This window comes from Rhincodon typus, chromosome 1, assembly GCF_021869965.1.
Source record: "Rhincodon typus isolate 14 chromosome 1, sRhiTyp1.1, whole genome shotgun sequence".
In the NCBI taxonomy this organism is placed as follows: domain Eukaryota; kingdom Metazoa; phylum Chordata; class Chondrichthyes; order Orectolobiformes; family Rhincodontidae; genus Rhincodon; species Rhincodon typus.
This window is the reverse complement of record NC_063332.1, coordinates 82779459-82795495: the sequence shown is the minus strand read 5'-3', so window position 1 is coordinate 82795495 and position 16037 is coordinate 82779459. Positions and strand designations below refer to the sequence as shown.

The following is a 16037-nucleotide window of genomic DNA, read 5'->3' as shown; positions in this document are numbered from 1 at the left end:
CTGATGAAGGGTCTAGGCCCGAAACGTCAGCCTCTCTGCTCCTATGACGCTGCTTGGCCTGCTGTGTTCATCCAGCCCTGCACCTTGTTGTCTTGGGTTGATGGATTATGAGCAGCTACAGGCTAAATTAGAAAGCAAAACCACACAGGTAACTATCTCTGGATTACTATTTGAGCCACACACAAATTGGTGTGTGATAAATAAGATGAGAGGTAAATGTATGACTCAACACTTTGTGTGGATAACTAGGCTCTGGCTCAGGGGGCACTGGCATCAGTACTGGAAAAAGAGAGCACTGTTCCATTGGCACGGGCTTCATTTGATCTATGTTGGGACTATTGTCCTGGTGAATCATTTAATCAGGGCTGTACGTGGAACTTTAAACTAATTGAGGTGGTGGGGGACAGAGTTTAAACTGAGAGGAAGTTTAATAAATCAAAAAGAAACAAAAGAGCAGAGATGCAGTGTAGTGAAGATATGAATGATAATTGAAGTGTGACAGGATAGGGCACGTAGCAGTTACATTTGGCAGCAGCTCATCGCATGCTTCATCCAGTTCCATCTTCACCACCATTTCCTCTATGCTCCATGGACACCATCCTCTTCTACCCTTCATCATGCAAGTGGATATCGCCAATACACTAGCTTCAATACATCAACATGACTAAATCATACAACACACTGGCATTTCAAAACTTCATTTTGAAGCTCAGCAGCACATATGCTTCTGCCAGATAACCGTGTGCATAGGAAAACCAAGCATCTACATACGATGCATCTATTTCAAATATAAATTCATAGTGTCATTTGGGCAAAGGATGAGGCAATTTGGCCCATCAGGTCCAACCCTGTTCTTTCTAGAATTGAATACAGATATAAATTGAATCAATTCAAGTTACTTGTAGAATACAAGCCCAGGACTGCATAAAAGCATGTTAAAATGTCAAATCTTTATAAAGCGTAAAACTATTTGACTAGCTCATCCAAAATCTGGAAGAGCAAAAAACACTGCAAAACACAGGTTTCTCCATACAGTGAACATTGTGCATGATATACAACATTTGCAAAAGGAAATGTTGAATTCATAAGACAAAAAAAGTTATGAAATTTCAATTTTGGCTTGCAAGTAGATCCGAGAAATCAAATGTCTGCAGAACTTGTATTCAAAGATTCTTGGAACGTTTATCGTTTAGTCTTCAAAGGAGTCACATACATCACTGCACAAAGAAAGAAGCCACAGAATCTTCAGGCTTTTGACATTTCATTCTGTAAGCCTTCATTTCTTCTATAGGTTTCTTTGTTGCATAAGTGCTGTGATACTTCTGTTGATGACTGTATGGTAATCAATTAGTAAAATTGATGAATTTTGCTGCTTTAAATGAGCTGCTTCTACTACCAGGACCTTTTCTTAGCTTATCTATGATCTTTTTTCTTTCTTCTTTCTTCATCTTTGCTGTCTGATAAATGACTTTTCCTATGTTTCTTCATTTTGCCTTCTTTAAACTTTTATGTATCTTCACTAAAGTCTTTGGTATGCTCTCGTATGTTTCCTGGTTAAAATCTGGGTTCTCACTTAGGCATCAAGGTTTATCTTCCACATTGATCTGTTTTCCTGCTTCTTCTGTTTAATACGACATTTTGACAAATAAGAGACCGCACTTATTACCTCCATTTGCCTTTGAGACCACCTGATCACCAAGTTTCAAAGTTCATCACCCCAAGAGGTTTCCAGCCCATCAGTAACCATTTAATGCCAGTTTTGATGTATGAGCCAAACATTCTGGGAGCTGCCATTCTGCGTAAATACTGGAGGATGGACATTTTCCTACATGTTTCCAACATCCTCACACCACACAGGATTGATTGCTAGGAAACAACAGCCATGTCCTCCAAATATGGCTGATGGGACCTTTACAAAACTCTTACCAACTGAGAATGGTGATACACGCTGCCCATGCTTCCATTGGGGCCATAGTGGAACAGACAATAGGCCTTTTTAAGATGACTTAATGATGTCTGGACTGCTCCACACGAGCCTCATCATTGTGCCATGTTCTGTCCTTCACCACTGGAACAGAGAGGGGAATGTCCTGGATGCAGAGGAAATTGAAGATCAAGAGTAATCCTCTGGCGATGAGGATCAGGACAACGACTTGGAGGGACAGCCAATAGACCAATGATGGAGCTATGCACTAGAGTGCAAGAGGCCGTACAATACCTGACTGGAATCTGCTCTAGTTAAAATGAACTGGATTTGGACTTCCTATCACTGTGTACCTCCTGCTGGTTTCATGGCAAACAGCCCCTGGTCAATCCGTAGCACAGAAGGACCTGTTAATTACTTTATACTCCAAAATGTAACAGTATTTATACAGAATTGTAGTCTTCATTTTTGGTGAGAGCTTTATTTCAGTTACCCAAACCCCGCCAATCAGTAGCTCTCTATAGTTATAGAACCAATTAACTCCTAAATAATATATCAATAATCTGTTGCCTCATTCCATTAGGTTTCAGGTATATTAGGTAATAGATTAGTCATTAAAGTATTATAACAAACCAGTTTCTCTTTTTAGGCCCGAAACGTCAGCCTCTCTGCTCCTATGATGCTGCTTGGCCTGCTGTGTTCATCCAGCCCTGCACCTTGTTGTCTCGGATTCTCCAGCATCTGCAGTTCCTACTATCTCTTTTATTTTTAATGCTTCTAGGTTGGAATTCTGAGTCTACGCATCAGCTAAAGTGCCTCTGCAGCAATGCTTGTGGGTGAGATGGAGCAGGAACATTTCACTGATCCACGAAGATTACATATGATCAGATGCCCTCAACTATTCACCCCTTACCTATTCACTTCCTGATGTCTGCTCCCCACTCCACTGTCCTTTCCTTACAACTCCACCCCCTCTAGACCTTATCCTTCCTCAAAACTTTCCAGCTGCTACCTTGAGCCGTAGGCCTTTCCATCTTACAACCAAACCCTCTATCTGTCTGAGAAACAGATCAAAAGCCCTTAACAAGAGGCCCTGTCATTGAATTGGGCTGGATCTCCATGAAATTTGTTCTTCTGGATTTTTTGTTTGTTGTGTCAACCCCAACACTGTCTCCCTACGAACAACAGAGGCCATTGCTTTTCCAAATGGTCACTTTCCTTTATTGGGTGGCTGTGTGGAATATTTATTTTTTCAGAGCTGTCATTGAACTACCACTGGAAACAAGAATCCTAGAATATATATTAACGTGAATTTTACTCATGTACTAAGAAATGGGCTTCTGGAAACAGGAAAAGCACTCCCAAATTATCACTGTTGAAACAAATATAAAAAGAAAGAGAAGTTCATATCCCTGATTAATTCTAAACTTTTTCACTCCAGATGTAGCTGTTGAAAGAAGGAGAGCTTTGTAAAAGCTCCTTCCTAGCTATTCAACAGAAAACATTGCAAAACCATAAAAATATGCATGATATGCACATTGAAACAAAGCAAAAGAGCTATTTATTTGAAACATTAATATGTAATGAAAGTCTTTATCTCTTATTGATGGAAATTAATGATGAGCAAGTGTACATTGCATTACACTTCAGTAACATGGATATTACACGCCCTGCCAGGTGTACTTTCGAGGCAGGGACATAGAAAATAGGTCAAAGTGGCCAGATTACTGCTTTCAGACCTATCACACAGATCATCTGCATAATATGGAGATTGGGTTGGCCTCAAATTTGGCAGCTTGCCCACCATATGTTAATAAATAATGAGAGTCAACCGAGTGAGTTAGAAGTTCAATTAAAAAGGTAATGCATGTGCCATCATATGTGATATAAGCAGTTGCATGGAGTAGGCAGGCTTCTTTAAAAGCCTGCATTAAAAAAAAGTGGAAAGGAAGGTAGGGGGTGGTCCGTGTGCATAGGGAGCAGACCCTGCCAAAAAGGTGTCACCCCATCCTTCCTATCGCACCACCAGCATGACAGAGCTTAGCCCACCATTCGCCCTCTGTACCTTTGTGGGAAGCAGTGATTCTCTTCAGGTCTCATCCTACACTCCCAGCAGCACCAAAACTGAGCTCCGCCACTGCTGGCAATGATGGAACTATTGGCCAGCAGCTCCTCACAACCATTACCTCCCCCCTAGCAAGCGGCACAAGTGCTACAATTATCCAACGTGGCCTGCCCTCACCTTTCTGCTATATTGTCTCACCCTGACAGTGCTTCCTCAGGAGAGGGGTTAAGGTGGAAGAGAATTCTGCCCTGGACGTAACAGTTTACCATATGATCTTGACAGACAGAATATTTACATTCCCAAACATTCTGTTTATTGGTGCTTTATTGTACTGTCAAGGATTTAGTACCTGCCCCTGCTCACCGTAAGATGATAAGAAATAGAAGGAGACAATTCAGCCATTGAATGTGCTCCATTATACAATACAATTATAGCTAATCTTTACTTCAATTCTGCTTTAATTCTTCAATTCCACTTTCTTGTCCAGTCCCCAACTCCCTCGAGTTGCTGAAAGAACAAAGTTCCGTCCATCTCAGTCTGAAATATATTTACCAATACAGCATCCACAAACCCTCTGGGGCTGAGAAAACCAAAACATCAAACCCTTTATCACAGAATCAAAGAATCCTTACAGTGCGGAAAGAGGCCATTCAGCCTGTTGAGTCTGGAGTGACCTTCCAAAGAGTACCTCACCCAGACCCAGATCCCCACCCAATCCCCATTTTACCATGGTCAATCCACCTAACCTGCACATCTTTGGACTGTGGGAGGAAACTGGAAGACCCAGAGGAAACCCACGCAGACACAGGGAGATTATGCAAATTCCACTCCGACAGTCACCCAAGGCTGGAATCGAATCCAGATCCCTAGCCCTGTGAATGCAACAGTGCTAACCACTGAGCGCCACTTTATGTGAAGTATATTCTCCTGATCTCAGTCCTAAATGATTAGCCCTTTATTCTGAAACTGGCCCTCATGTTTTAATTCCCAAACAAGGAACCTCTCATAGTCCACCACTCAAGTCTGTTCAGAATCTATTACTTTGAGATCACGTCAGTTCTTCTTAGCTCCACAGAATATAAAGACAATTTACTTAGCTTCTCAATATAAGATAGTCCTCTCAACCAGGGACTGATCTATTGAATGCTTGTTGGATCACTGTGCATAGTATTCCAGGTGTAACCCCAGTACTATTGTAGTAAGACTTCTTTATTCTTGTATCCAGTCCCCCTGTAATAATGGTCACCGTGCCATTTGCCCTCATAATTGCTTGCTTTCTTGCATGGTCAATTGGTTCTTTCAAAACGATTATATTCAGACCCACGTGAATACCAGTATTTTCAAATTTCAGATTTTTCTTATAACCAAAGTGAATAATCTCATGCATTATATTCTATCTGCTATCTCATTCCTCTCCTAATTAATCTGTCCACATCTTCTTATTGTCTCCCACAACTTATATTACCAACAAACTTAGTGAGTAATGCATCTATTTCTTAATCTAAATCATTAATATGGATGATATATAGCTGAGGCCTAGCAAATATGCTTTGGCACAACCCAGCGACTTGAAAATGTCCTATTTTTCCTGCTCTCAAAGCCTTGTCTCCTGACCGTTAAGCAATCCCTATCTATGCTAAGATATCAACCTTAACTCCACGAGGCCTTATCTTGCATGGTACCTTTTTGAACGCTTTCTGGAAATTCAAGTCAAATTCCTCTTCCGCTTCCTCTTTACCTATTATCCTAGTTATAATCTCAAAAATTGTTAATAAATTTGTCAAACACATTGACCATGTTTGATCATACTGCTTCTTAACACACATTAGTGTTCATTCTGCTCTGCTTTTCATCCTACTCTTGTTGATTTTGGCATCTTTTCTTTCTAATACAGTGCCACAGTTTTAACATATGAAACCCAACTTGTCAAAGAATGTTTCATTAAGTTAGTACCCTCTTAAGGCAGCATGGGATTGGTACTTAATACTGTAATACTGCAAGACTTGACAAATTAGTTACCTTTGTGTTGAAGTTCAGTGCGTTCTGTGACGTCTTGTAAAGCTCTGGATATTTCAACATGTTTTCCTTTCGACATGATCTCTCAAATATTCCCAAAGTGAGGGGAGGCAGAGCTGTGAAAATCTGACACATACACAGGTAAATAAGTTTTGTTTCTTACCTTCAAATAACAATGTTAAGCTGGCACTGCAAAATATCAAGATTGAGAGGTCAACTGCTGAACGTCATACAGTAACTGTGTGCCATCGGTGTAGGAGATAGCCTTCCATGTCATGTACATCTTATCTGTTATAACCGTAACTATTATTAGCAGTAACTTGACTTATGTAAAGTACAAATTGAGATTTACTAATCATGTCAATTTGAAATGTTCATTTCAGTTTATAGAAAAAAAAATGTACTGTGCCACATTTTCTGATTGCACTATGAGGTTCAGGGACATACTGATATTTTGTAACCCCATAAATCCCTAGGGCACTTACTATAAATTGTACCATTTAAACCAGTGAGTTATCAGTTGGATCATACTTAACTGAACTTTGAAATATTTTACATCACATTTCTGTGGCAATAGTCAAAATAAATATAAGAATATTTGACTTTAGTAGTTAACCTTTCTTGGAAGCTCAGTAACGGCAAAGTTTTGGGTCATTGAATTTTAAGCTATCCACTTTACCATCTGTGTCAAAATTGTGGAACTATTCTAATTTCACTGAGTAGATGCGAAATTGGTCTGTTACCTGGAAATCATATCCCAAGTGCGTTTGTGATGCACGCAGCTCAAAATACACGATTTTGTGAAGAAATTCTGCTACAAATGGTAATGGTGACTCATGCATCAGAAAGGCACTGATTTCAGATCAGAGCTGCGAAGCTGATCAGTAGATTACAAAATGCTTCTAATTAGATTTGGATACCCTGCCAATGGTGTTTTGGAATCTATTGGCTAACATATTACCAGTATTTTCATCACAAGCGGCAGGCAGGCATCAATAAGCAGCCGAGCTTCCTCAGCAACCCGTCAGCGCACATGGTCGAGAGTTTGCATATTAACCTATGAGCGGGCATCAACTCAAGCACAATTTCTTTCTGTATCTGGGATCTTCCAGCAATGCAACATTTAAGCAGAATTTACAAATACAGAGACCTTGGCAAGAAGCAGGGACTATTCACCACACTAAGTTATTGAACTGAGCCTTTAATACTCCTGGTGACTTTAAATGTTGACAAATGTGAGCAAGGCTGTTAATAAGGGGTACGTTATTGATAATGTCAGATGAAATTGAGACTGAACTGAATAATTTTGTTATCATGAACAGGATGGTGACATAATTGGATGAGGGTATACAGGATTGCCTGTATACCATTAACTTGAACTGAATATTCAATCACATGTACACTTACCACATTGTACAGACCAATGCACCATCGTTCAAATAGAATCTGGCCCGAGAAACCATTCACGAAGGCAAACCAGATCTGAAGATAAAATAAAAATACATTAGGAATGGATTCTCATAAAATAAAAAGACTTCATATAAATGCATTCATGTAAAAATGTACTTTGTTTCACAAGAGCTAGATAGCACAAAGATTTTATAGAATAGAACTAATGAAGTGAAAATTGGGTCTGTCAGAACCTTGACAGAACAATCCAAATCAAATCCAACTTCCTTATTATATGCTAGTTTGATTGTTATCTGGATCTAAATTCAAGTTATTGGACTGTTGAATACTTTTTCACAGGAAAATAACTGAGACAGCGAGCACATATATTTCAAAGAGAAAATGGATAAATATTAAAAGTACAGGAAGATACAGTAACATAAGATATAAACAGGCAATATAATTTATTTTTGAATGCTTGAGCCAGGCAGAGACTTGGTGGGCTGAATGTTTGCTTCCCTGTGGAAGTTTAGAAGTGTAAGCAAGCTCCAGAGCTTACCATTTACAGTCATTACCTGGTGAAGAAGTCATGCCTTTGTGAGACTGTATCTCAAATACTGAGTGCAACTTTGATCTCCTCATTTAATGAAGGATGTAAACACTTTGGAGATGGTTCAAAGGAGGTTTATTAGACTGATTCCTCCAGTGAGAGAGTTGTCTTACGAGGATAGCTTTGACAAGCTGGGGTTGTTTCTCATGGAGTTTAGAAGAGTAAGGGGCGACTTTATTGAAATGTATAAGATATCAAATGCTCTTGAGAAGACAGATGTGCAAAGTGGACACAGTTTTAAAATTAGGTGTCACCTTTTGGGACAGAGGTAAGGAAAAACTTTTTCTCTCAGAGGGTTGTATGAATTTAGAACTCTGCCTCAGAAGTTGGTAGAGGCAGGGATCATTACAGATTTTTTTTAGGAGAGAGATTTTTCTTAGGCAAGGAAATCAAAAGTTATCAGAGATGGTTGGGAATGTGGAATTTGAAGCACAAACAGGTTGGTCATAATCTTGTTGAATGATCTATTTCTGCTCCAATTACATATGTTTGAAATTTACTCTCAATCTCCCAGTGAACTATTTCTACAGCATGTTATTGCACAAGCAGTTCTCAGTACCAGCTGCCTTGATGGGAGTCTGTCCCTTGTAATTCTATCTTTTTCTTGTCGTGCTCGAAGTTTAGTAACTTCAAATTTGTATCCCCGATCCTGATTCCGGAATAATGATTCATTTAAGGATATAAACTTGTTTGTTGTTGTAGCCAAATGCCTGTCTGATGTATTCTACTACTTCACCATAGCCTCATTACATTACTAACATTGTTGACTTTTTGTCATTTCAATTCCCACTCCAGAATTCTAACAGAATTATGGTGCATTGGAGGCTCTCAGTACAGACTGTGGTCAAACAAGGCTGTATCATTATGTCTACCTTCATCATTGCAACATTGCAAATTATGTTCAAAAATAAACTAGCAGGAGATACAGAAATAGTTTAAGCACAGACTGGAAACTGCAACTACAACAGCCTCAATCCAAAACCAAAGTCTAACCTCAGTCATTGAGTACCAGTGTGCAAGTGACAGCTATGTGTGCTTAATCAGAAATTGAGCCACTGGTCATTGTTGTCTCCTTTCGGAGTACATGAGAAAACGGACCTTTCATCACACACCCAGAAAACTAAGCTCCCCTCTCAACTTGTTCCGCACAATACGCACTGGATCAAGACCCATGTTTCTATGTTTTGCCAGTCTCCTCTCAGTAAAGGCAGACACTGATGACAAAACTCATTGTTATCTCTACTGTGCCAGCTCAACCTTTAAACTGAATAAGGGAAAAAATATTTAAAGAGCAGGATCTCTAATCTATTGTCAGGTTTTACCAGCAGCAATTATTCGATGCTTCTACATGTTTCAAAGACATGAACGATCTATAGCAATCACAACAAAATACTAGAGAAGTATCCCCAGCAGTGCTTCCACAAGGTCCTCCAAATCCATTGGCAAGAAATGCAGCCCAACAGCAGGCATCCTCTCTCAAGCAAACTTGCCCAGCATCAAGGTGCTTATCATTCAAAAACAGCCCCATTGTTGATAGGCCTGACAGGGTGAATGGCAATAGTGGCACAGAGGTTAGCACTACTGCCTCACAGCGCCAGGGATCTGGGTTCAATTCCAGCCTTGGGTGACTGTGTGAACTCCCACAAACATTCTCCTAATGTCTGTGTGGGCTTCTACTGGGTGCTCCGGTTTTATCCCCACAGTCCAAAGTTGTGCAGGTTGGCTAGACTGGCCATGCTAAAAAAAAGTCTTAGTGTCCAGGGACATGTAGGCTAGGTGGATTAGCCATCATTAGTGTGGGAATACAATAGGACTCTGGGTCTAGGTGGGATACTCTTCAGTTGGTGGGGAGCGGAGCGGGGCGGGGGGGGGGGGGTATGTTAGTGTAAACTTAATGGGCCACATAGAATCCCCACAGTGCGGAAAGAGGCTATGATTCCATGACACTACACTCCTGAAGCATCTGCTCTGCTCAAAACCTGGTCATGGCAGATGACTCCCAGGAGGACAGAAGAAAGAATGTCCTCACAGCACCCTGAAGAGATCAAGCATCTCCACTGACTCATAGGTGTCTCAGGACTGTGAGCAACCAAAATAAAGTTCATTCAGGAAGATAATGAACATATTGAGAAACATTCTCAGGAAAGCCCAGTGGTGAAGCCAAGTTGTTACAGCACAAACCTCTTGGTAATTAATCTACCTGATTCTTCAAGCAGCACCTGGCCAGCCTGTGGCAGAGTTAGAGTGCATATTCACTTGGTCATCTCAGGTTCAACAAATCAACTAAACAAGTCATTACTAATCCTGACGGACTGCTCAGGAAAGTGGCTTCAACCTCCACTCCAGAATTCCAAAAACTAATTACACTTTAGTGCAGTGAGATAGCTCTGCATTGGGGCGTTCTCTAAGAATTTCGTCAACAGTACGTTATCAATTAACTTAAAGCATATTAAAATAATGATTCATCTCATTACTGCTCTAAAATTGATGCTATATTTGCCTACACGCAACAGTGTAGGAACATTAGAGCTAGCAATGCGTCACAAGCTCCTTTGAGCCTTCTCTGCCATTCAATAAAATGATGGCTGATCTTTGACATTGTCTCCGCATTCTTACAGGTGCATATTTCCTACTGATCTCAATTTTGAGTACACACAATGATTCAGCGTCCACACCTTTCACGGTTAGGGAATTCCAATTATTCACAATCCTCTGAGTGAAGAGATTTATCTTCAAATTAGTTCAAAATAGCCAACCTAAAACTATATCCCCTAGGCCTAGACTTCCCAGACAGGGTGTGACATGAGAATTTTATACATTTTTATAAAATCACCTTTTATTCTTATAAAGTTGACTGAGTACAAGGCCATTGTAATAATCAATTTCTCATAATAATATCCTCAGTGCTGCAAACAATATAGTGAATGTTCATCATATTGGCTCTCGATATATCCATCCTTACATAAGGAGAGATGACTCCAGATGACTCCAGTGTTACCTCACCAAAATACCATACAATTGCAACAAGACTTCCTTCCTGTTGTACTCAAAACAATTTTTGCACACCTAATTGCTGGCTGTACTCACATATTAACTTTGTACTTTGTACAAACATAACCACATTCTTTTGAATGCAAATAATTGAGCCACAACAATGGCGACTGCATTTCACTGTATTAAGTACTTTGAGTCATTAGGGGGACATAATATTAGCTTATTTCATTTAATCATTTTCCATTGCATTATTCACTACTTACTTGTGATGAAGCAACTGATTTCCCTCAGGTGAACTACAGTGTGGAAAACTACAAGACGGTGTATCTAGATTTCCAATAGGTGCTTGACAAAGTTCTATTTGAATGGTGATTAGCTAAATCATAGATGTGGGGATAAAGTAATACAGATAAGTAATTGTTTGAAATGCAGAAAATAAAGAATACTTGCAAGAGGACTTGTATTGGGAGTTACCTCAAAAATAAATTTGATACTGTTACATCAGTTACTGACAATATTTTTACTTCTTTCAAGATAACATGACACTTGCGTACTCCAAATAGTTTTATTAATTGAATGATATCATTAAGGATAGAGTGATGTCCTTCCATAGGAGTAACATTGAATATTCAGTGTGCTCACTACTGCACCCTGTAATTTTAACTGTTGCTAAAAGCCTGCAAGTAATAAAACATATTTTGTTTAGCATTTCAGACTGTTTTGGCAAAGAATGAAATGTAGGCAGTAAGATAAATGGAAACTCCATCCTTGGTGACTCCCAGCGCACAATTTCATTAGTTCACACTGTCAGACAACTTAAAAATAAGTTTTTTTTGTTGTACAGAGGTCATAGAGAATTATTATCTTGCCTGAGGCAGCTTTGGGTTGTTACTTCTCCTAGTATCTGATTAGTGTGGGTAGTGGGTAAATTAGACAATGTTTAAACAAATTTCATTCTTGTTAAACTGAATAAATAGTAGCTGACAAAAACCTAATTCTAGTAACTGACATACCATAAATGGTTGATTGATATCATACATCAGACGAGATGGGACAAGGCAATTAACTTGACTGAAAATGTTGAAGCTAGGTCAATAGGTAGGAGGTACAGTAGTCTAGTAACTTAACCACAGAGTTAGAAGCAATGAGTAACCACAGCTCAAATTCTACTATAGCAGTTTGACAATATAATTCAGCTTAAGGGAAAAAAAATAGAAAACAAGGAACTAGCATTAGTAAGTGTGATCATGAAGTTGCCAAATTGCGGTAAAAGCCTAATTGGTTCACAAATGTTCTTTTAGGAAAGGAAACGTGTTGCCCTCATTAGACCTGGATTTTGTGTAACTCCAGGGGGAGGCGGTGGCCTAATAGTATTTTCGCTGGACTGTTAATCCAGAGACCCAGATAAATTCTGGGGACCTGGGTTTGAAGTCTACCACGGCAGATGGTGGAATTTGAATTCAATAAATGTCTGGAATTAAGGATCTAATAATGACCGTGAATCCATTGTCAATTGTCGGAAAAAATGCAGCTGGTTCACTAATGTCCTTCAGGGAAGGAAACTGCCATCCTTAACTGGTCTGGCCTACATATGACTCCAAACCCACAGCAATGTGGTTGACTCTTAACTGCCCTCTGGGCAATTGGGGATGGGCAACGAATGTTGCCTAGTCAGCAAAGCTCTCATCCTGTGAATGAATAAAGAAAAAAGCTTGACACCAATTAAAGGATCTGGATGATTGACCTTTTTATTGTTCTGTAACGAATGGATTTTTTAAGAGCAGAAAATTATGAATCACTGATTTTAAAGCTTTTATTATCAATCATGGGATGTTGCTAGCGTGGACTAGATATTTATTGTCTACACGCAGTTGCCCTTGGGATGGATGTGAACTGCCTTCTTTAACTGCTGCAGAGAATTTGGTGCACATAGATCCACAGTACCATCAGGGAAGGAACTCCAGGATTTTGACTTAACAGTGAAGGAACAATGATACATTTCCAAGGATTGATGGTGAGTGGCTTGGAGGGGAACTTGCAAATGGTGGGGTTTCCATATATCTGCTGCTCCCTTGTTCTTCCAGATGGTAGTGGTCATGAATTTGGAAGATGCTGTCTAAGAAGCCTTGGTAAATTTCTGCAGTGCATTTTGTAGATGGTACACACTGTTATTATTGAGCGTCAGTATTGGAGAGAATGAATATTTGTGGATGTAATGTCACTCAAATGGTGTGCTTTCTCCTGGATAATGTCAAGTTTCTTGAGTGGCGTTGAAGCTGAATTAATCCAGGCAAGTGGGGAGTGTGACTTGTGACTTGTGCCGTGTAGCTGTTGGTTAGGCTTTGGTAAGTGAGATGGCGAATCACTTGGCGCAAGATTCCTAGCCTACCTGCTCTTGTAGCCACAATATTTATGTGGTTACTCCAGTTCAGTGCCTGATCAAATGGTAACCCCAGGAAGGTGTGTTACAGAGGGGGAATGGCCAAACTCCACTGATAGTTAAACCAAAACACAAACCCAAATTTGCAACAATGGGTTTAGAGGTTTCCTTCTAATAATTATCCCCAAAACACCCAGAGATGATCACCTCTCCCCTCATAATCTAATAAAAGTGGTTAAAAAAAAGAAAATCCCTGATCTCCACTTTACAAGTAACAAAAAACAATTTATTTATTTAACCCAGCAATGCACAAATTAACAGAATTACTAACAAACCAACAATTCCCCTTTAGACTAATTACTTCCTAACTGATTCAAATTCTACTGGAATACTGTTCAAATAAACACAAATCCCACTTAATAAACCCAATTAATATGAAAACAATAAATTAAAACTTAATCTCTCTAAGTTTGCACAGACTGTCTCTGGAACATTCTGTCCTCTCCACTCTTCACAAATGCCTTTCTTCTGCTAATTTTGCTGTCAGAGATGTCTCTTCTCTATAATTTCTTCAATGAGGACTTTGAGGTAAATTACCATGTACCCCTGATTAATTAGATGGGCTTTCCCTGAAAGCTAAATGGTGCTAACTCTTGGCAGGTAGCTGTTGACTCTCCAATTTTCTAAATGCCCTTGTCTTATATACCCGTAATGACATAATTAAATTCTTATAATACGATTGGTTTCAGGTTGTTAACACCATCAGATGTAAATCCAATTGGCTTTCTATATCTAGCTCCTTGATTTAAATTAATTGGCCAAATTCAAACTTGTCTCGGCAAAAATGCTGCTTGGCTATTCCATAAAAACATTTCCATTCAGGCACACACTGTGTACCCGCACATTTTCAACTTCCAAGCACAGACAAGGCACAAGCTCTTAAAGGGACCATGGCACTCTTTTCCCACAACCATTTTTACCAACGAATTCTAACTTCCTGCCTTCCAATTCATGAATACTCTACCCAACTTTTTAAACAGTTGGTAATGGGGAATTTAGTGATTGTAATGTCATTGAATATCAAGGAACAATGATTAGTTTCTCTCTTGTTGGAAATGGTCATTGCCTGGCATTTGTGTGGCATGAAAGTCACTTGTCCAGGTCTTGCTGCGTTTGGACATGGACTGTTTCTGTATCTGAGGAGATGAAAATGGTATTGAACATTGTGGAACTAAATGAATAACTGGCTTAAAATAGAAGCAGAAATAAAGATAAGCAGATGTTTAAAAGAAAAAAATTATGTAGTTTTGTTTATCATAATGGAATAAAAAAACTGATATTCCACAAATATATAATTAGCTTTCAGTACAAGGGTATGTTAGCAATATTAATTTAGTTGGTTAAAGTTCTAGTTACACCTAATTTAACAAGGTACAACTTTCTAACAAGGTGTAACATTTTTCCAGTGTAAAAATGGAAGTTCTCATCAGTATATGATTACAACGGAGACAAAAATATGTGAGAAGCACAAGGGAGGAGTAAACACAAATTTAACAGCAACCTCAGGATTTCCTTGCTATTTTGCACCTAATTACTGCTGAAGTAATTCAATTTTAATGGACAAATGTCCATTTCACCATCATTATCAGAGCAAAACATGGGCCTGACACCACGCAGATTGGAAAAATGTAGGAACGATGAGAAGAGCCATTACAACTGAAAAGAAATTTGGCAACTATTATTTTGAGATGGTATTATCAGGTTTACAGCTTGTCACCTTTATAGAATGCAAAAAAAACTTGCCTAAAGATTGCAAAATTCAGCAAGTTTTACAGAAGTCCAGTCATATTATCCTTTATATAAAGTTTATTTCAACACAAAAATTGAATAGTTTAGATTCCAGAGGACAACAGTAATTGACAGAAAGTATTTAAATTATAAGAAACATTTATACAATGTTTCTTTATTCACACTAAGCTTTTCTTTATTAACTACCACACTGGCAATTTAGATACTGTATGCTAGATGATTGCCTGTCCCTTCAATAGTGGGTATGAACGGTATATTTCACTCCATCCCTAATGGTATGGTGCGTCTAGTTCCAGCACATAGACTGCAGTGATTCAAGAAGGCAGCTCGCCATCACTTTAAGGGCAACTAGTGGTGGGCAATGAACGCTGGTCCAGCCCGTGAAATCCATAAAAGAATAAAACATGTCTAAAATGGTTTAAGTGAAGCACTGATACAGTTATAAAAGCAAGTTAATTCTTGATATTATAGTAATCAGCAAAATTACATCAATTCCTCCAGCCCAAGAAAATGTTTATCCATCAAGATAATTCCAAACACTGGACAGTTGTAGAAAGACTTCACAATATTCGACAATTACATATGAATAGGAATAGGCTATTCAGTTCCTCCAACTGTTCCAATCAATTAAATCACGATTGATCTGTAACTCAACTCCATTGGCCTGACTTCTCTCCAACCTTTTTTCAAAAGTACGGGAGAAGCCCAATGGAGGAGCACGCACAAATTAACAGCAACCTGAGGATTTAAATAAAAAAAGCTGAAACAAAAAATTATCGTTCCGAGTCTTGATTTGTTCCTACCAACTCCCTTCTAAAGGGATGGCACCAGATTTCTGTTACTTTCTGTG

At 39.1% G+C, this 16037-nt stretch overlaps 1 protein-coding gene across 1 annotated transcript in view; it reads right to left on the bottom strand.

Moving 5' to 3' along the window:
- LOC109916449 (probable phospholipid-transporting ATPase IA) overlaps nt 1-16037 on the bottom strand; it is a 274955-nt gene that overhangs the window by 72820 nt on the left and 186098 nt on the right. Inside the window, exons 25-26 of the mRNA XM_048600569.1 lie at nt 7413-7487; nt 6009-6131 (exon numbers count right to left, since the gene is read on the bottom strand). Of these exons, the coding sequence (XP_048456526.1) occupies nt 6009-6131; nt 7413-7487 (198 nt within the window). The remainder of the gene's footprint in view (nt 1-6008; nt 6132-7412; nt 7488-16037) is intronic.